We start from the raw sequence: 23861 nt of genomic DNA on the forward strand, positions 1-23861 counted from the left end.
AGCCTAACAGTGTCCTAACAGTGTCTTAAACCTTTTTCACATTACAGCTGCAAAATAATGAGAGTCCAGGACAACTGTATTTTAACATGTCTTTTTCTGGTGTGAATGGACTCCTTGGAGATAAATTTCACAGGCTGAAATCAGCCACTGAATGAGAATTCAATGATGTCTAGTGCATAGATTTATCTTCTTTTCCCCTAATTTTTCTTACTCCAATTTTCTTTTTTTTTTTCACTTTAATACTACTGGCTTTATATCTTATACATAGATGGTTGTCAAAGCTAATAAAATATAAAAGAAATGCTCCTTTTTGAGGGAATCTGCTGTATAAACCCTCTGCACAGATCACCATTGCTATGGTGCTGTGTAAATTAGCCAAAAACATCAGCTATTTTTAGTTACTAGCGAGGTTGTTTTTGCCAGGATGTAAATACACACGCCTTCAGTCAGTTACCCTGCAATCTTGCCAATCCAGGCAGAAGCTGTCCTCTCCAGTGTTTGGAGTAATTTGGGACAGGAGGAAGGAAAATTTAAATCCAGAACTTTCTGATGTGATTTTTTTTCTGGGGCCTACAGTCAAGCTGACAAATACTGTGACAGATCCTGCTCTTTTGCCTTTCAGGTTGACCTCAAGGTCCAAGTCTGTGGATAAGTCGCACGAAGAGTTTCCCAAAGAATTAATGGAGGACTGGAGCACAATGGAGGTTTGCGTGGACTGCAAGAAGTTCATCTCAGAAATCATCAACTCAAGCCGGCGCAGCCTATCCCTGGCCAACAAGCGAGCCAGGTTAAAAAGGAAAACGCAGTCCTTCTACATGTCCTCACCAGGAACCTCGGAGTACTGCCCCTCGGAAAGGACGATCAATGAGATCTGAGCCCCGTGCCTTCTGCTTTGCTTCATCTCCATGAGGTCATCATCCATCAGCGAGGTCACCGGATCCGGATTGTCACCCCGTTGCTTCGTTCACTTGACTGGCTTGGGTTTGCCTTCGCTCCCAGGATTTCCTGCTCCAGCAGCTCCCGGAGGCACAGAGCGCTGTGTTTGGATCTGTGCAGGGCGATCCGCGGCACGGCAGCTGCTTGCACTGGGAGAAAATCAATAGTTGGGAATTGCTGCCTCTTTCGTAGGTGTGTGTCAAAATGAGAAAGCCTTTTCTCGCTTTCAGTCTTTTCTTAACCATGCTTTGAATCATTTTTCAGGAGATGAGCTGAGAGCAGGTGTCTGGTGGAGAACCAGCTCTAGCACAGTGTCAGCGTTAGCACACTAGCAAACAATAGGTCCTGCTGCATTCCCACCCTTGTTGAGGCAGCCAAGGGCTGCGTCGCAGAGCAGGCACCCAGCGTGAGCAGCTCTGGTGAGATCCATCTTCCTTTGACCCATTTGGTTGCTCTGAGATCAGGGTTCAGCACGGGACTCTGTCAGTGTCAGCGCCCTGGGGCAAAGCAGGTGACAAAGCTCTTGGCCCGTGTGGTTGGTCACAGCCCTGAGCTGCTGTACTTCTTAAGCCTTAGTGTCCTTCTGAGTGACTCCTGAGCAGGTTTTAGTTGTTCACTTTCTATCTTGAATGTATGATAACGACTACTAGTAGCAGTGAATTTTAGTAGTAGACAAAGTTGTACAGTTTATGGGGAGGATGGGAAATAAGGGAGGCTTCTAATTTTAACTGAATACCTGTAAAATTGTTCTTGTGGTTACTCAGAGAAAGCAGTGAGTAAGGTGTAAATTTGTATTATAATGGAGCACACAGATACTGCTATAGTTCTGTCTGACAGCATATCCACTAGTAGCCCCATTTTTTCTGGGGTTTATAACTTGGCTGTAAAAATTCGTGTTTGGCTGAAATTTGGGACAGCGCTCTCTCAGATTGGGAGCGATCTCATTTTTTTCTTTAATCTTTTTTTCATTCTTTCCCCCTTTTTAATTCACTCACAAGGGAGTGCTAGACTAATTGTTTAGAAGTTTTACAACGTTAACTGACTTCTCATGCTTTTTTGCACTTTTTTTTATATTCAAAATACTTTTTTTTTTTTTAATTCAGTCATAGCCAGAGTTTAGTCAATAATTTGGGGCCAGATCTTTTTGGTATTTAAAAACAAGCTAACATAGCCAAGTTATTAATACTTGAAATCAGCTACTGTAACTTTTTTCATAATTTTTTTAATACCCTGAGGCATATTTAATATCTATATAGCAGTGTATTATAGAATGACATAGCAGAAAAGTTTCAGATCTATTTATTAACATTTCTATTCTTCGAGTTAATGAGAGATACCTCAGAACTGCTCCAAAGTCGCTGGGACTGGACTTCCATAACATAATTTTAAAGGTGTATTATACAAAACAGCTTCCTCTGTCCAAAAAACCCAAGAGACAGACTGCCCCTCTGGCCCTGGCAAGGCACAGTGCCCAGGCTGGGAGGCACCAGGGCTGCTTGGCTCCCATTTGGCAGCCTTTGGAGCAGCCATCCATATCGTCTCTTTTAGGCTGATTTGAAAAGCACACGCAAAAGTCTCTGTAAACCTTCCCAGGGAGTCAGCCATCCTTATTTTTTTCTTAAAAGCTCCCTTGGAAAATGAGAATTTTCACATATGTGAAACTATTGAAATAGTTTCTATTTTTTTCTGAACCAATGCAAACAGGAAAAGCAGGGCTCAGTGCTAACTCTCCCTTCTTGCTGTCCCATTTAAGGTCAGGTGTCACAGCCCTCTCCTCATGGTACCTCTGGAAAAGTGTCTTGCATGTTAAGGCATCTGGAGTACTGGCATGGGATAGGGATGCAGGATTGCAGGGGAGCAGCACAGGCTGGCTGGTAGGAAAGATTCTGCTGTTGCTGTAAGGGTTGCCTGATCTCAGTCACATCAGCACTTTTTCTTGTTTCTGTGCCAAAACCAGGCCATGTGTTTGCTGCACAGTGCACCAGGGGAACCAGACAGAAACAAATGCAGGAAATCTCACTTTGCATCTGCCCTGTTGTTGTCGGGACTTTTTCATGGAGATGCCCCGGCCACGTTTCAGTTGCACAGTCCTGTGCTCACAGTCTGCTTCCCTGGTGTCCTCAAACCACTGAGGTGCAGGGCATCCAGCACATTAATTTTCCTCTTGGAGAGGAATTTGGGATGTTGTAGAGCAGGCAGGATGAAGGACTAAGTAGCTCCCAAGAATGTAAAGGCAAACAAGTCTTTCATGCCTGTGCCCTGCTCCACTCTGGCAGTGTCCGGGGGTGGCTTTGGGGCAGTGGCAGAGCCTTGTGATCCAGCCTGTGCCTTCCCGGAAGTCCCACAAGTCCTTGGCTCAGGGCAGGCTCTGCTGTGCTGAGCAGGGCACAAACACTGAAAAACAACGCAGTGGTTGTACAGATGGCACCCTGTTGCTCACACAGAGCTTCCCTGGGCCAGGGCCTGGATAACCTCCCTTTTTTCCCTGGAAAAAACCCTCCAAGCTGCTGACACGTGCTGTGGCAGGCTCCAGAAGACACGGTGTGGAGGGCTGCCTCTCCCCTTGGCTCCTCCCTGGCACAGTTGCTCCGCATTATCCCAGCATTTCATTCCCCGAGCAGAGAAGCAGCGGCTTGGTTGGTTGCGGGAAGCCTGAAGGAGCTCAGCTCGCTGGTTGCCTGGCTCTGCAGAGGGGGCTATTTTTAGCTTTCCATCTCCTCCCTGCCTGCACCAGCATCCCAAATGCACTGCAGCCATTGGCCCAGCACCCCGTGGTGCTGCCCAGCATGTCCTAGTTACGGGCTGAACTTCACGTCAGCGTCGGAGGGGGAAATCAGAAGCTTGTAAATATCTGTAATATATTTATTAATATTTAGGAAGTCTCCATCAATCATGAAATGGGAATTGAATTTCCCATGATGTTTTAAAAAGGAAACGAGTCTTATTTATATGTGTGTTGGCTGTTATCTTTTATTAGAGTTAACGCTTTCAGCCCCCAATACAGTTTGCACATCTTAGAGTGAATTACTGCTGAAAAGAACGCAGCACTAGCACAGTGAACTCTGTTCCACGAATTTTAAAATTTTTTTGTTTTGTTTTTTTTTAGCTGTATTAGTATGCCCAAGGTCTGTTAAAATATATCATAGGAGATCCAAGGAGCTAAAAATACCTCTGGCAGGATCAGTCTTGTTTTGTATGTGAACCTGGTTGTGGGGAATGCAAAACCAGCTCTGCCTCACGGTGGTGATGGAAGATGTGAGCAGGCTTTTGCTGCAGCTCTCAGACCTGACCTTTCAAGTGTTCATGGTGACAGTAGTGTTTTGAGGGGTTGTTGGGGTTTTTTTTCCCTTTCTCCATTACTTCCTTTATACAGGGAGGGGTGTTACCTGGTAAAAATAAAATGCCTTTCCATTATAACCTTTGTCTGTGTTAATTATTCATGGGGAAGCTGATTTAAAGGTTCTGTCTCTCTCTTTTTCATGCTTTTATAGTTTTGTAAGATCAGTCAGATGTTTCTTTTGGCAAAGAATTGTTAACAAAAATGATTGCATAACAGCTGAACACTGGCTGGGCTGCATGAGGGATGAAAACCTGTTGAAGTACCTTTAGAATAGCAATAAAAACTGCTTGTGTAACCCCAGTGATGTGATTAACTCCTTGTCATCATCTGCAGCCAACTCCCTCTGTTACCAGTGGGCTGCTTTTTCCAACACTGGCGGGCTGTACCTGAGGCAGCACATTTGTCCTGCATGTAATACAGGCTTTGGGAAATCTCTATCCCTCCCTCATCATTGAGAGAGAAATGCTGACAGTCTTTTGGAGCGGTTTTTGATGGATTTGGTTTAGTTTTTAAACCAGAAGTGGAGAGAACATTATTATCACAACTCTTACATCGTTCTCTCCTCTCTCTTGAGCATCCCTTTTTCCCCAGTCAAGCTCAGCATCAGCTTAACTGGTTCGTTACTGGCTGCATGCTCTATAGGTTAAAACTTATTTAGAACCTCCAACTTTAAACTCCTGATTGCTACCTTCCTGCTTTACTTCATCCAGCAGCTCTGCACAACTCTTAGGAATGTCTGTCTTACATCTCAGTCTCATCTGTGAAACAGTGACAGCACACAGGCATGAGAGAAAGGTGCTGCAACTCCACACTCTGGTGCTACAGCAGATGGATTATATTCATGTTACCAGAAAATTTTATACTGTTGCCATGTTAATAACTTGGAGCTGCTCTGGTTTATTTCTTCTTTTGTGTATGTGTATCTTAAGGCCAGTCTGAGAATGTTTATGAATACCAATTCCATCTATAGAAACCTCTTTCATTGTTTCTGTCTGATTTTTACTACTGTGTTTTAGACTTTTTGGGTACCTGAAATTACTATTCCCCAGAACTTCCTTGTAGGAGAGCCATGACAGAGGTGCATTAGCTCAGCCTGATGGGACACAGAAAGCACAGAACCCTGTGCTGAGTGGCACCTGTGAGCTCCTGCAGCCCAGAGCAGAGGCAGCCTGGGGCCTTCCCTGTTCCCTCACCTTGACATTGAAAAATCCCAGAGCTGCCCATGTTGCTCAGCTGCCCTGGCACAAGTTGAGAGCTGCTTTGTGTCCCAGAGTCCCCAGCTGCAAAAAGACACTTTAAAGTGGTTACAAACTGTTTAAAGAATTTTGAGAGCTGCTACTGAAGAGCTGAGTGCTCAGTGTCAGAGCTGAAAGGATCCTGCAGTGGAAGTTTCCATCTGCTTTCAGTACTTGAAAACAATTAGCCCTACTTCCAGGTGAAACAAATTCCAGAGAGGTGAAATTTGACAATACTCTGACAGGCAAAGACTTGTGAATGAATTTTTCTATGGTAGGTCAGCACTCAACAAATGTCATGGGGTGTAATCAGGAGAAGGAGCTAAACAGGCATCAAATTGTATGCAGTAGTAGCTTAGTTTGTTTATTTGCAATAAATCAATTCAGTAATGTTCCAGTTTCTTCCCCGGTCAGGCTGTTTTGCAGTGGCAGGGCCTGCCTGAACTGAGTGTCAGATGTGAGGTGGCTCAGGCTCTGTGTCCTGAGGTAACAGGAGCTGCTGCTGTCTGCACAGGGCAGCGAGATGGGTTCTGTAGAACATTTCGAGATGTTTGGGACAGCCCTTTGGAACAGACCCTTCAGAATAGGCCTTACTACAGCTAATTAAAAAATACACCTGTAAGCAGATAGTTTTTCAAGGTGCCAGGCTGCTACTGTAAACTCACAGATAAAAAGGACCTGTTTGATTATTGATATATTTGATTTGTAAAAAAACCAACCCATAAGAGCACTCAGTATGAAAAAAACATATTCTTGGTCCCTCCAATGCAGCTGAAGGTGTTTCCACTAAGCTTCAGGTCCTCTCTGCATTTCTCTAACCAGTGACACCAGTGCTAAGAAATGGGAGCCAGCAATGCTTTGGCTTTTGCAGGATGGGCCCTGGGCCAGACAGTGCAGTGTGGGATTTTTTAAACTGGATTTCAGAAATCTGAGTTCAGAAATCTGCTAAATCTAGAGTTAAAGGACATGGGCATGAGCTGATACAAGTCCTGCAGGAGGCTTTCAAAGTTTGGTGGAAATAAGCACCAGTTCAGCTGGCACAGATCTATAGAGAGGCAGCACTCTCAGGGCCCAGCTTCAGCTGAGACATTTAAGGTGGGCATGTTCCTTTTGAAGGGCTGGTGGTTACACTACCTGTGAATCAAAAGCAAAATGAAGATAATGAGAAGGGTTTTTGAGCTGTATTTCTGTTAAAGCTGGTTCCATTTCCCTCACCCCCTTCTTTAATAAAAAAAAAAAAAAAATCCCAAACGGGAGGTGCACTTTAACAGGCCTAAAGCACAAACCCTTCCCCTTCAAGCTCCCCCTGCTTCTGTGCTGTCACTGTGCATGTACCGTCTGCGCATCTTCAGGGACACCAGGGGCATCAGCTTTAACAGCAACAGGCCACAGAACTGTCTTCTGCTTGTTTCCATGTTATGTGGTACTGAAATGCAATTTCTTGTTCATGCGTTACTAATTAAAAGCTCTTTAAAATTACTGCATTGCTCTCACTTTCTTGAGGGAACTGTAAAGACCACGGGCACCTTTTCCTATAGAGCACAGCTGGCAAGGCTATGGTCCACATTTTTTTGGCCAGTCAGAGCTCTGGGCTTTAGCTGCTGCAGATCTTAGCAAGGTCAGAAACAAAATTATAGCAAAGTAAAAGAGAAGGTATTGTACCAGCAGGGCCCCACATTAGGAGCCTTTACTGAACATTTCACTTGAAGGTGCCTTCTGGTAAAATGAGAATCATACAATCATCAATCACCTCAGTTGTGGAAAAATTAAAAGGGCAGGACTTGTGTTTCACAGAAATGCCTTCTCACTGAACAAATCCATAGTGAAAGCATGACCTCCTCCCTGGAGCTGCAATTAAAAGGCTTAGCCCAAAACCTGCGTGTTTCTCACAGGTGGCAGGTAGTGTTGGTGGGGTGAGAAGGTAATTTATAAGATAAATAAGGTCTTATTTACAAGTCAAGGCTAGTGATTTTAGATGAGTCTTTCCTGCTCTAATGCAAAATGAAGCAGCTGCCAGTCCCAAATGTAGTTACCAGCCCAGGCCCAGAGGACCCCTGCAGAGCTTTTGAGCAATGTGTGGCTTACAGCAAGCTCCAGAGAGACTGGTACTGGATCCTGCTGCCTACCCAGCACAGATAAATGGAAATTGGTTTTCTGCAGCTTTCTCAGAAAACCAACAGTGTGTTAGATATTACCACAGTCACACCCAGAAAAACTGCACATGGCATTTATTTTGGATAGCACCACAGGGTACATAGACACTTTACAGCCCTGGCCTCCACAGCTCTCAGTCTAGGGAGGTGCAGCAGCAGGGATGGTGTTGCCTACCCACCACTGCTCCACCTGAGGATTGAATGAGAAGTGTCTCATCAAGGAACATGGGCTGGTCATTTTCTCAGTGCTAGGTTGTTACACTGTCAGTACATCAGCGCCTGGTTTGTGCTCTGCGGCAGTTCCCGACACCACCCACTGCAGCTCAATGCCTTTGCTTACTTTAAGAAAAGTTTTAAAGTGGGAGCTTTCACTAGGATTGCCTGCTGTCCTTTCCTGCAGCATGCCTGCTGACCTGCTGGAGAAAAAGAAAATAAGAAGCATGGGGGCACATGGAAGACTCACACGGGCACAAGGCCAAATTAAGAAAAAGAAAGGATAGTCTAAACAACCCATTTAATTACACACCAGACCAGTTGACTACACTGTTTTAAGACAATACTTTTGTTGTTAGCATGAGCCTGCGCCAGCACAACAACTAGACATCAACCAGTGTCAAATAGAAGCCAGTCTATTTCGAGTGTGGGATCTTCAACATCTTGAAATGCTTCAGGGCCAAGAACCAACGTGCCCAGTTTGCCACATTCTGGGAATCACTGCTGCTGTCTCCCCCCGCTGCTTCCCCTGCAGTCAGGAACCAGCTCTTCCAGCTCCTTCCCTCCACAGCAGGTGCTTGTGATGCAGCTGTAGGGATGGGGAGAGCAGCCACAACTCTATCCAGCATGGAGACCGGATGTGCTGGCACCAAATTCTTAAAATCTGACCACTTCCCTACATCACACCCTTGAATTGTAACCTAGCAGCTGAGAAACACCGAACTGCAGCTTGAACAGCTGCTGTACACAACCTCCCTCTCACAACACCCAACTTCAGTCCCACTTTCAACTCTCCAAGTGCAGAATTCTTACTCAAGATGGCACTTGCTGCCTATTAATCAAGTTACAAGCTCTGAGCTTTCTTCTGCTTGGCCCCCAGCACTTCAAGATCCCTCCAAGTAAATCAGCTCTGACTTTACACCATTTCTGCTCTACACATTTTTTTCCTCCTATGTATCCCTTTTCCTCCTTCTGCTGCAATCCAAAAAGCTGCACTCTGCTGCTCCCACAAGCAGCCTAACACTTTCCCTCACATGTAGCTTTCTGTCTTTGAGATGCCTCAGCCAATGCATGAGACATAAAACCAACTCCAGAAATATTTTTTAGCCATTTCTAGTAAAGAAAGAGAAGATAGAGGAATTTCTCTAGGGAGGAATGAAAATAATTCCAAAGGCAGGAGGTTTTTTTGCCTCAAGGGCCAACTCAGTCTATAACAGTCTGAGAACTGGAATGGGAATTGAGATGCTTCAAAATCAGTGTTATGCACAGCACAGACAGCTAGAGATCCCACCAGATCCCATCAATCTGACCAGTCACATGGCCAAGGGAGAAGGATTGAAGCCCCATACACCAACAATAAGGACAGAGAACAGGGTAAAAACTGCCCAGGAAAGCTTATTGGAAATTAAGAACCATTTCATCTGCTGAACACTGGAGCACACCTGGTTCCTGTGTGACCCACTGCAAGGTCCTTTGTACACACTGGCAAAATGAACAGCCACAGGAAGATCAATAATCCCATGGATACACAACAGGCACCTACCCCTAAGATGAGAGGGAGCCAAGTGACAGAACAGGCTTCCAGAAGAAATTTGGTTCTTTCCTACTCAAAGCATCTCCACTCTCCTTTAGCCTAGAGAAAAACAGGAAAGGACTGAGCACAAGTAGGAAAGGTGCTGATGCCTGGCCAGTGAAACAGCAAGTAGATTGGAAAACCAAGCATTTAGCCACATACTTCCTAAGTGGGAGGAAATGGTGGAGTGAAAGCAGCCCAAAACCAGGGAGGAACAAAACAGAAAGGAGATAGGGAAAGAAGCAGACAGGGATTAGTTCCTGCAAGAAGGAAACAAAGTGTCAAGAAGTAATCCGGGTACCTGACCTGTAATTGGCACTGACCCGAGGGTGTGGCAGAGGAGCTCAGCTCCAGAGAGCCGGTGGTGACTTTTGTGGAAGCCAGAGCGGGAAGTGCTATGCACAGGTCAGCCGGCCGTAAGACAACACTAAGTAAATATTTCATTTTTGATGCAAGGAGCACCTTTAGACAACTCTTCTCCCATACCAAAGCAATACATGAACCTCTCCCAAGGCTTTCCTACCCCTGCTGACAGTCATGTTTTCATCCCTCCAGCAGGCATGTATGGAAATGCTGCAGCACAGGTTTTCAAATGTACACACATCACCAACTTTTCCCTTTGCAGCTATGGCAGAGCTCTTTTTGTGCAGAGCTCTGCCATAGCTGCACTCCCCTGCCTAGCAGAACAACACCAGGAACTAGAACATCTTCTGTGTTCCTCACCCAGGAGTGATGTCACTCCTGAAAAGGGGACAACAACTGACCTTCACCAAAGCCATCCATCTTATTTTCCAGACATGGGCTGCTTTAAGCTCTAAGTTTCTGTTCCAAAATAGGAAGGGCTTTAGTCCACATAAAAAGAGCAATGTAAATATCTGCTATTCATTTAACTGCTTTCAACTAATAGACATATTTTTTAAAGTAGGTTTATTCATTAAGATCATGTAATTTAGTTACACCCAAATTAAAGTTTACTTTCAAACCAACCAGAATATAAATGCTGAAAACTCTCTTAAGCTACAAACACTTTAAAATTATCAGATCAAAACAGTGACCAACATTTTACTCTTCAATTTTTTCAGAAATTACTCATGCTCTTTAACAGCTTCCTGAGCACATGCTTGCCACTTGAACAAGTAAACATCCTTGCAACATTTGTTTCACTTTGTGTGCACACCAAGAAATAAGTTAAAATGCCCTAACAGAGGGTCCTGTCAGAGAAATATATACTACATCTGGACCAAACATGACAATTCTGTAAACATCAGACAAGGCTAGAGTCATTGCCAATATATATTTATGCATATTTAATAGGAAAGTTTCTGCAGCTGTTGGAGTATTTTTCCAGATAATGAGAAGCATTTCAGAGGATTTTAAAACCATTTTGTACCCATGTGGAAAAGAGTTGAAAAGGTTCAGTTACACTGGTAGTCAGTAGTTAACAGAAAGTATTTAGAAACGAGAGTCCATTTGTGGTTCTTGTACTCTTCTTTTCTCCACTCAGGAAATTAAAAGTTTCTCTTTATGAAACCTTATCATTTGGATTTAAAATTTTCTGCTCATTTCTCATTTCAACTCTTCTGGTTATTGCATCAATTTCTCCCTCAGTTAAGATGTGATGTGAAGAGCAAGGACCAGTGGAACAGCACAGTTTCTTAATTCCAGCAGCCTACAAATACCCTTCTTAGAGATAAGTAAGTATTTTTCAGCACCTTCAAGTAATCCCTGTCCCCACAGGGAAGGGAGGAAAGAGGAAAAATTAATAAATAAGAAAATAAATTATACCCTTCTTCCACCAGAAAAACTATTTTAGGCTATTAACATCAATAGAAACTTTATCTTTGTTTGGATACAAACATCTAAGAGGTAAAGTATCTGTGTGTCATGTTCAGGCAGCACCTAAGAAGAGTTAGTTAGAAGATGTAGCCTTTCAAGATGATCCTCTAGATAAATATCAGATTCTATAGTATCACATTCTGACTCATGTAGTTCCCTTTAACTGGCCATAAGACATTATCAGATTACAAACCAGACAAAATTCAGTGCTCTAGGACCTATCAGCCCTTTACAGAACAAAAGTTCACACAGAAAACCCTTAACCCCACCCACACATGCTTTTTTTTCAAGCTTTTCAGTTTGAGATGGTGTAAATATAACATGGCCTCTACCTTTGTTTGAAAAGGTACATTTAGGCTGCTTTGAATTTGTGCTAAACATTTTGTTTCCAGTGTTAAACATAAATTGTTCAAATGAAAAGAGCATCTGCAGGAGGTCAGTTTAAACTTCTGTAGACAAGAGCTGCTGTGGAGATGATGGATGAGGTTACTTTTCCACTGATTCAGTATTCTTATAAATGGACAAAATCTCTGCAGATCAGCCTTGGGAGGGAGCTCTACAGAGCAGTCTGCAGAGTAAGACTTTTCTGTCAGTTACTTGGTTTTATTTGGTGAACCCAATATTTGGCTTTATTTATCCGTGGACGCTGCTGCCATGGCTGGTTTGATCCCCTCACGCGTGGACTTCAGCTCCTCCAGTTCTGTGTTTAGTTTGCTGATCACCCACTCCAGGGCATCCCGGCCCTGCCAGAAAAATACCAGGATTTAGGATCAGAACAGACACACCACCACTGCTCATGCTTCTATAGTTCTTCCTCTGTCAGACATGAAACTTGTTTTAAAATCAATGCCATGCTCTGCACAGTTTGATACCAGATTATATTGATAATTTCTTAGCATCTTCTTATGGAAACTTCACTTCAAAGGCATTTGCTTCACCCCTAAGCCAGAAGCAAATGCAACGCTGGTGTGAGCTGCCAGTAGCACAAGGCTTAATTCAGCAGTCAAGTTTCCTTACCTAAGAGAATTGCTGGTCTTGCTGTTTGCTGCTCCCACCACCCAAAGAATATTATAGCAAAATCCAGGTACTGTTCTCAGCTTTATTAGCCAACATATATAGCAAGTTTTTGAGAAGATCCAGGACACTGAAAGTCTTCCAGTGCTCTTTCAAGTAGAAGCTAAGTGATCTGATACCAATCAAGAGTTCAGAAGTGGACTCACACTGAATTTTACATTTGTACATGGCAACTTTTCAGCAGCTAAATCAAACTAATTGAGAGTTGCACAATTTATATCAAGGTATGGGAACGCTTCAGTCTCAGAACTGACAGCCAGTGCTTCAGTAAGAGCTGGAGAACTCAGGGCAACAAGCCTGGCAAAAACCTTTCACCTGAAGAAGACTCTAGCAGCTGCACCCCAATGACCTCAAGATGCAGCCAGTGGCACAATGAAGTCAAGAAAGAGAAAGGCTTTAACTAAACAAAAGCCAAGATTTTAGAACTCTGCAAGCTCAGAATTGCAGCTTTTGTCAAAGCAAGCAGATGGGATCAGATGGAGAACACCAGGCCTTTTTTTACTTAGAGAGAAGTCAAGAGACATTCACCCCTATTACACTACTAAGAATAAGAAATACAAACAGTGGAGAGCAGTAAGTGGGAGCCACATGGCTCTGGCCAAGCTTAGAATTCTGGAGATAAAGGATTGAGCCCAAGAAGTCATAAATGTTCAGGAGAGCCACTGTCAGTGTTCAAGCCTTCTGTAGACATTGACAGAAAGGACAAGCACGGCCTCCTCTGCACAGCGTTTTGTTCCAAACTGTGATGTGCTAATTTTGATGTATTCATTAAAGGTGTACAGAAACATCACAGCGTCCAGAACCTGCTGCTGTCCTTTATAGATTACTAAGCATGAACAAGAATCTGCATAAGCAGCTTTGAAAACCTAAGGAAAAAAGAATGTCAGAAGAAAGCTCATACACACTTCAAGGATTTTTTTGCCAGGCTAGAAACATCAGTCTGGAATTATATGAAAAGCCCAGATCTAGAGTGTAAAGTGTAACCTATTAAAAGAAATTAAGTTTTACTGTGAATAGGAGTACAGTTATCTCAAGACTCTCTTGAAATGACTCACTAAGGTCAGTGAAGGGCTGACTTGGTTTCTCTTTAGGTTTTCCATATTCCAGGGACTCAGAGAGTAAACACTAATTGCTACTTTTGCACTGGCAGGCAGTCCTTAAACTGAAAAAAATCATCCAGGTATCACAATAAAGTGTTCAGCTCTTGGTCAAGGCTCAGAAAGGGAGATTAAGCTCCCCCCAAACTACCTCAAGAACTAGGATGTCTAAGTTAATTGGTTCAAGAGATGTCTTTAAAAGATACTAATAATATTCAAGAAAGCACAATTGAAATTGTCCACTTTAAGTACAGGTTGCTGATAGAAGACCTTAGAAGGGATGACTTAACTTCTGAGCTCCTTCTATTTGAGCACCAAAGTGACTGTTTTTCAGCAGGGAGTAATTTCCAACTTCTCCACAGACTGTGCAAGACCTGGGAATGCCAGCAAAGCACAGATAAAAGCACCCAGACATGGGCAAGCTACTGTACAGCAACAAGTTGTAACCAGCCAGTGAATTAACTAAGATGAGTGCTCACTAAGGAAGAAGTGGGGGGCAGGGAGGGGGAATCATCTTTCAGTAAGCCGGCATTTGGACCTTTAAAAGTCAAGTTTAAATATCCTCTCTGAGGTAACACAGGCACACAGAACTGAGACAGCAACAGCTTGGATGTTACATTTGTTATATTGCTCAAAGAAGACTAGTCAGAAGGTAAAACACCCTGGCCATAGAAAACAATCAGTAGAAAAACAATGAGATTCTTTTCAGACCCTGACTTGAAACAATCACATCATTGTCTCTTACTTGATATCTTTGTGGATGAGATAAATTAATTTTAAAAATCCATGACATTCAACTGGAACACCAAGATATTTCCTCCAGTTTTTGAAAGTACCTAGGTCTGTGTATATCTCCTTAGACTAGCATACACTATATGCCATATTTTGCAGCTAAGAATAAACTCATGATTTTGGCAAGGAAGACTCCAGGAACATTCTGCACAGGGAACTAAGTATAAATCTCAACCAGATCCAAAGCCTCCAAGTGCCACGAAACTACCCAGTTATCAGAAAAATCTGACAGAGGACTGTCTATAAAGTGTCATACTGTACAACAAGTTCTGCAGTCAGTCATTAAGCAAGCACACTCATCCCCAGGCATGCACATTGTGTTATTCATTTTTGCAGGTGTCAGCAGCATGATGTGGCTGGCAGAACAAGCGCTGCATATGAAGATTTGTTGGTAGAGCTTAATGACTGGTAAGTGCTGAGCCTTTGTACTTGATGTTTTCCAGAAAAACAGCCATAAAAGCGTAGTGGAATGAGAACGTATAAGCAAACACTCATGGCACACATGGTTCTCAAACTTTCTTAACTAGGAAAAGCAGCAAAATGGATTTTCTGCTTTTTAAGAAATCTTATTGGTTGAAGCGGAAGCCGATACAGGAATGACAGGAACAGGCTACACTGTCTAGTGGAAGAAAAACAATCTGCAGAGGTCTCATAGAGGCAAATACACTCAGTTTTCTCAACCCTGAACTTGGATTTGTACATAGTTATATAACTGAAGGGACATGTCACTACCAAAATGAATGTAACTACAAGACAAATGAAAAATAGGAACAGTCTGGCATCCTGACAGCGTCAAGCTTTGCACAGTTTTTCTCAGAAGGGCAACACTATTCCTTAGGCAGAAGAAAAGCAAATACAATTCCGTTACGCAAAACATTAGCCCTACCAGATAACCTGTTTCAAGAAATCAATTTTATATCCTAAGAACAGAGTTCTGTTCCATTTTTATAAAGCCAATTCCACTCACTAGCCAATTTATTAACTTCTTTAGGTACCAGCTTTATATACTGAAATCACAGAAACTAAGACCAGATCAAACACTCAGTGGAGGGACTCCTCACATCCCTAGTTGTCTGCAGTCTTCAAGCCATAAGCAAGACTGTGTGGCACATGGCTGCAGCACGCTGGCTGCCCAGTGGCACAAGCATGGGTTCATGGATCCAGCCTGGACTGGTGCTACGCTCACCCTCCACAACTGCAGTGCAAGGAACAGGTCTGCCATTCCTGTATGCAAGGTGTGTGAAACAGACATGCAGGGTCATTTATGAAATCCACGTGACAACAGTCCATGCAGATATTTGCTAGAAAGCTGAAATGCTGTACCAAGAAGAATGCTGGCATTACCACTAGTTAGTACAAACTGCAGGTGTGGAGAACTGCTAGCTTAGAGCGCTTTCAGAATTTTGAATTATCCACTCAATAGCATCCCACCCCTAGAGTAACACAAAAAGATTTACAATAAACAGCAAATTATTTTTTCATTGTCATTAAAAATAATAATGCATCACCTGCCACTGCTACCTCAGAGCAAAGTCTCAATAATTCCTATTTCTTCAGAACAACAAAACATTTTTCAGTAACTGTCATGAAATTTAAGAGGGGTGTTGAGAGCACAGAGGCACAGCACAGCATGCAAGAAGTGCTAGTAGTAGCTCAGTAGGTACTGGTTAGCAAGGAAAGGGCTGGTAAGAGCAATTACAAATTCCTGCCAAGTTCAAAATCTGTAGAGACTTTTCAGTGAAATCCACAGGACAAGATCCTTCTGATTTGCAAAAAGCTTGTAAGCCACTGCGCTCCTTGAAAATGGCAGAATGGAAGAATCTTTAAAAGAAATTGAACTCCCTCACAGGCAACACCTCAACAGGTACCAGGAAATATTTATGATTTCTCTGATTTCAAAAGAGATATGTAAATGAAGTCAATGCCTCAAGAGAAACTTTGCCAGCATTTTTAAATGTGCCTAACCTGATCTGGCACACAAGCCAACTAGACAATGCTTTGCTACCTCTGGGTCAGCCTGAAATTTGGTTGTGAGCCAGGGTTTGTTCCTCTCTTTCAAGAACATACACTCCACACAGACTTTTAGATGGAAACCAGATCAGAACAGAACTGTAATTTAACTGAAATACCTTCCATAAAACAGAGAGCACCCAGCTAGGTAAAGATACTCTTCAGTGTCTAGAAATGATCCATCACTCCTTCCCCATGCCATGATTTTCACATGTTTTCCTCTCACCTTAGGAGAAGCACACAGAACGGTGGAAAAGGAGGCTTTCTCCTCTCTAAACTAGTTGGTCCTACCAAGTTGGCTTACACTGGCTTGTCAAGGAGCATCCCTAACAAGGATGAAGGGGTGGCCAAAGCACAGGATTTCTGGCAAAGCAGGAGTTACCTGGGCCAGATTCCCATTGTGCTGAACCCCTCCAGCAATGCAGAACACAATCTCAAACTCCTAACAGTATTCATTCTGCTGTTCGGCAGCAAGGCCTACGCTTCTCTAGCAACTCCATTTCTTCCCCAAAAAACTATAGGACAAAGTGCTCAAAAATAAGCACTCCTACAGCTCTGCCTGTGCTGAAGAGCAGCTCCATGGCTGCAGGCAAAATAGAAAAAGCAAGCACAGGGCAGAGCAGTCAGTGCAGTGTTACCCAGGTGAGCCAGCACAGTCTCACCTCAGAGAATATGCTTCTGTTTACACTAAATTACTTTAAGCCAAAGGAAAGGAGACTGCTCAATAATGGATATGAACTGGAACAACTGACAAAAGCAGCATAGAAAATATGCTGGTATTAACTGACAAATCCACATTATAAAGGCTGAAAGTGAATTTACATTTTCTACTAGCACTAATGCTCAGAAACAGGTTGCTGAGGTTCTATTAAAAAACTCCTGAAACACTGTGCACAAAATCTAGAGAAATTAAATATAACATTCAACACACACCATTGACAATCACTATTTCAATAGAAAGAGTGATTGGGTGGGGAAGAGAGGGAGAAAACTGAATAAAGACATACCTTTCTGGCATTAGAAGATATTGTATTTGCCATCAAGCTTTCCAGATAACTGCTCAAGCTAATGCCTTTAACAGTAATAATTGCTTCTTGGGTTAGCACAGTCCTGTAAGGGAATAAGGAAAGATTAACACCTAAGCTGAACTGGACTAACAAATTTTCTCCTAGACAGAAAGACACACACAAATTTCCCTACTTACTTTTCCGGGTTTTCTGGATGAGGTGTGTAAACCAGTCTCTCGTCAACAGACACCAAGTTTGTGAGTGTAATCTTAAGAACAAAAACAGAGCTGAAATCATCACTTCCCACCTTTCATTTTTCTGTTATCAGCAGCAGTCAATACTCAATACCAGAACACTCAATTTAATGTCAAAATACTGTACACAGAATATAAAACCCAGAACACAGTCAATAAAAAGACCCATGAAGGGTGACTCATCTTCTCCTATTCTTGATATAATTATATCAAAGTTCCCATTCACAGGACAGAGCACCAACAGCTTTCTCTGAATGTCGAGTCTGATTTATGGACAGTGATTAAAAGAGGCTCTTCCAGACCCCCACAGCACCACCTGGATTAGACAGAAAGTTAATATTCAGGAAGGACAAGGCCTCTTGTACAGAGACAAGACTCTCCTACAGATAGCCACATGTTAAATCTGAGATTTATGAGTTACCAGGATACCAAAATTTAGCACAATGCTTCATTCACATTCTATGAAAAAAGGCATTTCACATTAAAGCTTTTGTTGGAAATGACAGAACTCATTCATTTAAAAGTCAAACTATTTTACATGCATTCTGAGAATCTTACATTAAAACAGAATCCCAAATGTTTGATGATGAGGTATTAAATTTGGAGAAGAAAAAGGGGAGGGAAAAAGAGTCATCTAGGACACTGATTAAGACCTCTAAATTGTTGCCTCCAATGAAAGACACAGCTACACTCCTAATCTAAATGTTAAGAGCAAAACATCCAACTTCCAGAACTAATTGTCAGAAACTTCTTAAGCCACCACTCACATTAGTTGAGCAAAGCTCCATCTTCTTTTCCACTGGATCTACAACAGAATGCTCCTCTATGTAAGTCAAAGTTCTACTTGTTCCTAATATCTGAAGGGGAAAAAAAATGTTAAGTACCAAAATCCAACAAACTGAACCTTAAAACACATAAGTGCCAAGTTCTCAAATAAATAGAAATCCATGGATATCAGAGGATTGTGATCAGTGGTGAGACTTCATTGTCTAGATTGTATCAGCCCAGAGCATGACACAGACCAGCCTGGAAGGCATTTACAGACACACACAAATTTCAGCTTTTACTTCGAAGTCAGCTCCAATTCACAGGATGACATAAAAGGGATCACACCCTTAATAAAGAATGAAGGCTACAAAAATGTACCGCTTTGACAATACTGGGCAATCCCCACTCTGTGCTGAGAAGACGGTGACTATGCAGCCTCCCCTGGTTATCCAGGCTCCTGTCGAGGACATCTACTCCTACCACACAGGGATTCATGGGGTTGGGGTACTTCCTCATAGCAGCTTTGATCACAGTATCCCAGGGATGCCTGTGAGGAAGGAAGAGGTGAGAGTATCTGTAAGTATTTTGTATTGAATTGCAAGTAATCACATGATACTAAATCAAGTTATAGGTTGTGCAATATGGTACAGGCTGTGCAGCTTCACAACTCCCAGAAGTCCCTTTGGAATACAGTTATGCTTGGAAAGGCAATACTGATACAAAAACAGAAGAAAAAAAAAATTCTTCTCTCCAGACTGATGCAAGGAATTATTAATGCAAGACTAAGAAAAATGAAGGCAAAGAGCAACAGTCACTCACTGCTACAAGTGACATTCCAAGTAGTGCCCACAGAGATGGTGGAAATTTCAGCTCATTCCAGAAAGCCACCAGGAAAGCAACCTCACCTAACACTTAAGCTTGCCCTGCTTGGAGAAGAGGGCTAGACTACATGACCTCCAGGAGTTCACTCCACCACAAAATTTTCTGTAATTCTAAGCATACCAAATAAACTAAAGAGGACATCACTAGCTTCTGCTCCTTCCTGTAGAAAAAAAAAAAAAAAAAGAAAAAGCAAAGTGAAATTAAATTCTACTAAAAAAAGGATGATTGTGAAAGAAACAGATTTTTAGAAACCCCACCAGTTCACAGCCTGACGTCTGCACCTACACTACTGCTTCAGGCAGTTTGTTAGCATGATTTCCACTTATGGATACTTTTCTCAGAACTGTTTTTACAAAACAAAGTTTGATAACCCTAGATTCCTGGGATTGGAGCTGGCCTGCTATGCAAGGCCAGACTGTCCACACAGCACTTCAGGTACTTCAGCTATTTCCTTCTGAAATAGCTCCTTCACAGGAGGCTACAGAAACCATGGACTTGATCCAACAGAGAAATTCTGTCCCTAATTATTTCTATATTCAGAATAACTAACTGTCCTGACATAATGGCCTTAAAGCCTTAAAGGTATGTTTAAAAATTCAACAATTGGCATCTAACTTAAGAAGGCTTAGGGGTGCCAACTTGTACTTAAGAGTTGCACTTGGGGCCCTAAATGGACTTTATTTTAGTCTTAAAATAGACTGGTACAGAAAGGCACTGACAGTACAGCACTACAAGAACAAACAGAAAGTCAGAAAAATAAGTTATTTTTCTAACATGAAAAGTGTCAGAAAGCTGTACTGGTGCATGCAGGAAAAATAAGAGCCCTCAATTCCTGCAGCAGAAGGAGAGCTGGAGGATTGCTCCTTGTTCCATCTTTGGTGACTTTACACCTCCATCAACAAAAGATAACCAAACTGAAAATGACAAAATTCTGTTAAATGTCCCTAAGGGACTGAGTCAGAGATCTGATAAGGCACAACAACATTTTATTAGCCATTCAAATGAACTACCTACACCCACACACATTACGCCATAAAATGTGGATGTTCTAATACAGAACTTTATGAGAAAATGTCAAATAAAAATAGCTTTTGCATTCCCTAGGTGACAGATACTCATCTCAAACTCGGGAGTTGTGTCATGCTCGAGCAGCCTCTGCCTGATATTTCCTGCTAGAAACCACAGTTCGCTTAGGCCAGACCAATGCTGAAGCAGAGCACCGAGTACCTGCATCAGTGCAAGGAATTCAGTTCTGTTGAGCTAATTAAAGAAATTCAGAGCAACACGTCTGGGATATTTTGTAAATATGTCAAGAACTATCACCGCCGGGGCTCTTCGGGCCTCAAGACTTTTGGAACACCAGTAGCAGAGGAATCACCGGCGATGGCATTGCCCGAGCTGCACGGGCCCTGCGGAGCCAGCTCCCCGGGACAGCTCGCCACACAGCTCCCGATACTTTTCCCTGTCGCTTCCTCGTTAGGCGGAGGTGGAAGCGGAGGGCCAGAACCGCGTTCCGTGCAGAAATTGCGCTGATGGAAAGCACACTTAGAGCTGGCTGCTGGGCACACCGCGGCACACCTGAGGCTGAGACACCGTCACTCTGTCCACACCTCTTGGAATATATCATAGGCTACATCAGTAGTTTGGGATTTATTTTTAGTTATCATGTGAAAGTTATTTTTCCTAAACACCCAGCCCTTCATCAAGCCACGCTGTGGGGCCAGCTCTACCACTCCATCCTGTTGGAATGCTGTTCCCGACACAGGAGAAGCCGAGGCGCAGGGTCCGGCAGCGCAGGAAGCAGCTCGACACGATGCAGGACCGGCACCACCGAAGCCCGTTCTTCCCGGCCTCCCTCCTCCTAGGGCCGCGTCCGCAGCATTCCCATTTCCGCAGTCACCCCGGCGGGACCCGGCTCGCCCCGCACGGCCCGGCTCGGTGAAGCTCCGGGGTCGCGTCGAACCCTCCGCACCCCCCAGCACGGCCCCCTCACCCGAACACGTGCTCCGAGCTCCAGATCTTCATGGCCGCTCCCCGTGTGTCCCTCAGAGCTCGGCGGTAAGCAGGGCGCGCGGCGGCGGAGCCCGGCTGACTGACAGCCTCGCGCCGGCCCGGCGAGCGCGAGCGGCCGCCGGGAGGGGCGCGGGGGCGTGCCCGGGCCGGCGCGCGCGTCACGCTCTTACGTCACCGCCCCGCCCCACCCGCGCCCGTTGAAGAGGCGACGCAGCGCACATGCGCAGGAGCGCGCGCCGGCCAGGCCCGGTGTCATCGTGTCCCGGGCTGGAAACGACTCGCAGGTATCATCCAAGTCCAGTTCGTAGCCCTGCACAGGACAGCCCCAGGACTCACACCGCGTGCCCGACAGCATTATCCAAACGCTTCTCGAACTCTGTCAGGCTTGGTGCTGTGCTCAATCAGCCTCTATGTAAAGAACTTTTTCCTGCTATCCAGCCTAAACCTCCTCTTCCAGTTTACGCTGGAAAGGTGCAACCTGAGAAAGCACTTCTGTATTACCATTGGCTGGCTGTTCCCCAGGTCCTCACAAACCAACCTTCACCATCAACTCCTCAGTGCCAAGGAGAGGTCGAGCTCCCGGAGCAGGTCTGGTGGAGAGCTGCAAATATGATGGAGTTGGAGCGTCTCTCATGAGAGACGAAGGGCTGAGGGACCTCGGCCTGTTCAGCCTCTGGAAGAGATGGCTGAGAGAGGACTCCATCAATGTTTATATGTATTTAGAGCCAGGGGTGCTCAGAGGATGGATCCAGGCTCTGCTCAGTGGTGCCAAGCATTAGGACAAGAGGCAACAGGCAGAAACTGATGCACAAGAAGCTCTGTCCAACTGAAAGTGAGGAAGAACTTGTTTACTGTGTAGGTGACTAAGCACTGAAACAGATTGCCCAGACAGGCTGTGGAGTCTCCTTTACTGGAGATACTCAAGAACCATTTGGATGCAACTCTGTGCCATGTGCTGTGGGATGATCCTGGTTGAGCAGGGAGGCTGGACCCGATTAGTCACTGTGGTCCCTTCCTTTCCCATTTTGTGATTTTGGGATTCTGTGAGCTACCGGTGTTTTGGTTTAATTAAACCAGGAGTTTTGATTAAATACCCTAAAAACAGCTATGGGGGTGATAGACAGGGACATCATTTGCAGGGCTGTGCCCAGGGATGAAGTCATTGTTGAGGAATACACATGGGGCAGTAGCTTGGTTTGCAAGCTGCAGATGGAGATGTAGGTGCAGCTCTCAGTGGGAGCCTGTGACAAGAGGCCATGAACTGCTAACCTTTTGGTGGTGCCAGCCAGGTGAATGGACACTGGAAGACACAGCAGGAGCGAAGACTCATGAGTAAGAGCAAGGTTTGCATGTGGCTTGGTCTGTGGGGGTATAAAAGCTGGGGGTTCCTTTGTTGGGCTCCCTTCTCAGAGGCATGAGCTGGGGCTGTTTCTGTGTTACTGCACCATGAATAAATTGCTTTATGGAATGAGACATTTGAGACTCTGCCATGAGGAATGTGGAGTGGATCCAGAAAGGAATCCTGGCCTGACTGTGTTAGGGGGGTCAAGTGGGGCACCTGGGGTGCACTGGAGCTGCCTGCTAGAAAGGGGCTCTGGTCCCATCAGTGAAAGTCTCTGGCCTTGGGTATGTGAGTGACAGAGAGTCTTGTGAATGATCAGACTGGGATGTTTCCTTAACAGTGATAACGCCAAACGCTGAGTTCATCTAGAGGACTTTGCACAGACTCATTCTACAGTAAACACAGTGATATGAAATGCCTTACATAATGGGGCAAAACCAGGAGACAGGTTACCTTATTTCCTACCTCCAGGCTTTGTAAAACGCTGCTGCAGGCTAAACCAGCCCTGGCAGCAAAGAGACCCACCCTTCTCAGTGAGGCTGGCCAGCCTAGGCTGGGCTGGGCTGGGCTGAGCCTGCCCTGCTGACTCACCCACACCCTTGAGTCAGCAAAGGAATCGGGACAAGCTGGAAAGATGGGCTGAGACCAGCCACATGAGGTTCAACAAAAACAAATGCTGGGTCCTGCACTTTGGCCACAATAACCCCATGCAGCTCTACAGGCTGTGGTCAGAGTGCTGAGAAAGTGGCCCAGTGGAAAAGGACCTGGGGGTGCTGGTCAACAAGAGCTGAACGTGAGCCAGCATGTGCCCAGGTGGCCAAGAAGGTCGGTGATACCCTGGCCTGTATCACAAACAGTGTGGCCAGAAGGACCGGGGCAGGGACTTCCCCCCCCCCCACCCTGTATTCAGCACTGGTGAGGCCACACCTCAAATATTGGGTTCAGTTCTGGGCCCCTCAGCTCAGAAGGACATTGAGGTGCTGGAGCGTGCTCAGAGGGGGACAGTGAAGCTGGGGAAGGGTCTGGAGCACATGTCCTGTGAGGAGCGACTGAGGGAGCTGGGGGTGTTTAGCCTGGAGAAGAGGCGGCTCAGGGGTGACCTTATCCCTCTCTACAACTGCCTGAAAGGAGGTTTTGGCCAGGTGGGGGTCGGTCTCTTCTACCGGGTAAGCAGGACGAGAGCACATAACTTCAAACTGTGCCAGGGGAGGTTCAGGTTGGGCATTAGGGAGAAATTCCTCAAGAAAGGGTGATTAAATATCGGAATGGGCTGCTCAGGGAGGCGGTGTTGTCACTGTCCCTGGAGGTGTTCAAGGAGAGCTCGGACGTGGCACTT

The 23861-nt window shown here is 44.5% G+C and overlaps 2 protein-coding genes across 6 annotated transcripts in view; one reads left to right on the forward strand and one right to left on the reverse strand.

Annotated features, from left to right (window-relative positions):
- The window catches only part of SPIRE1 (spire type actin nucleation factor 1), a 132588-nt gene extending 121334 nt beyond the window's left edge, over nucleotides 1–11254 (forward strand). The window contains exon 16 of the mRNA XM_030227158.2: nucleotides 623–11254. Within this exon, the coding sequence (XP_030083018.2) occupies nucleotides 623–875 (253 nt within the window). The 3' untranslated portion in view covers nucleotides 876–11254. The remainder of the gene's footprint in view (nucleotides 1–622) is intronic.
- On the reverse strand, nucleotides 10361–21326 carry PRELID3A (PRELI domain containing 3A). 5 transcript variants are annotated; one of them, XM_050971682.1, is made up of 7 exons: nucleotides 21164–21297; nucleotides 19108–19330; nucleotides 18667–18835; nucleotides 18288–18377; nucleotides 17464–17534; nucleotides 17267–17369; nucleotides 10361–12029 (listed from the first exon to the last, which is right to left on the reverse strand). In XM_050971682.1, the coding sequence occupies exons 3-7, from the start codon at nucleotides 18802–18804 to the stop codon at nucleotides 11916–11918; spliced, it is 516 nt and encodes a 171-aa protein (XP_050827639.1). In that variant the 5' UTR covers nucleotides 18805–18835; nucleotides 19108–19330; nucleotides 21164–21297; the 3' UTR covers nucleotides 10361–11915. The 5 variants fall into 5 exon arrangements, with proteins under 5 accessions (XP_050827639.1, XP_009100171.1, XP_050827640.1 ...); XM_009101923.4 differs by lacking the exon at nucleotides 19108–19330 and having other exon boundaries at nucleotides 21164–21326; XM_050971683.1 differs by lacking the exons at nucleotides 19108–19330; nucleotides 21164–21297 and adding an exon at nucleotides 20398–21157.
- Between the last annotated feature and the right edge of the window lie 2535 nt (nucleotides 21327–23861).

Source organism: Serinus canaria, chromosome 2, assembly GCF_022539315.1.
Source record: "Serinus canaria isolate serCan28SL12 chromosome 2, serCan2020, whole genome shotgun sequence".
Taxonomy (NCBI): Eukaryota; Metazoa; Chordata; class Aves; order Passeriformes; family Fringillidae; genus Serinus; species Serinus canaria.

Excerpts from the sequence above, each read along its gene's own strand:
- PRELID3A (XM_009101923.4), bottom strand. The coding sequence starts at position 21,195 with ATGAAGATCTGGAGCTCGGAGCACGTGTTCGG. Across the intron at positions 18,378-18,666 it reads TGCCCAGTATTGTCAAAGCG|ATATTAGGAACAAGTAGAAC; the intron begins GTACATTTTTGT and ends TTTCCCCTTCAG. Across the intron at positions 12,030-17,266 it reads TATCTTCTAATGCCAGAAAG|GGCCGGGATGCCCTGGAGTG; the intron begins GTATGTCTTTAT and ends TTTTTCTGGCAG.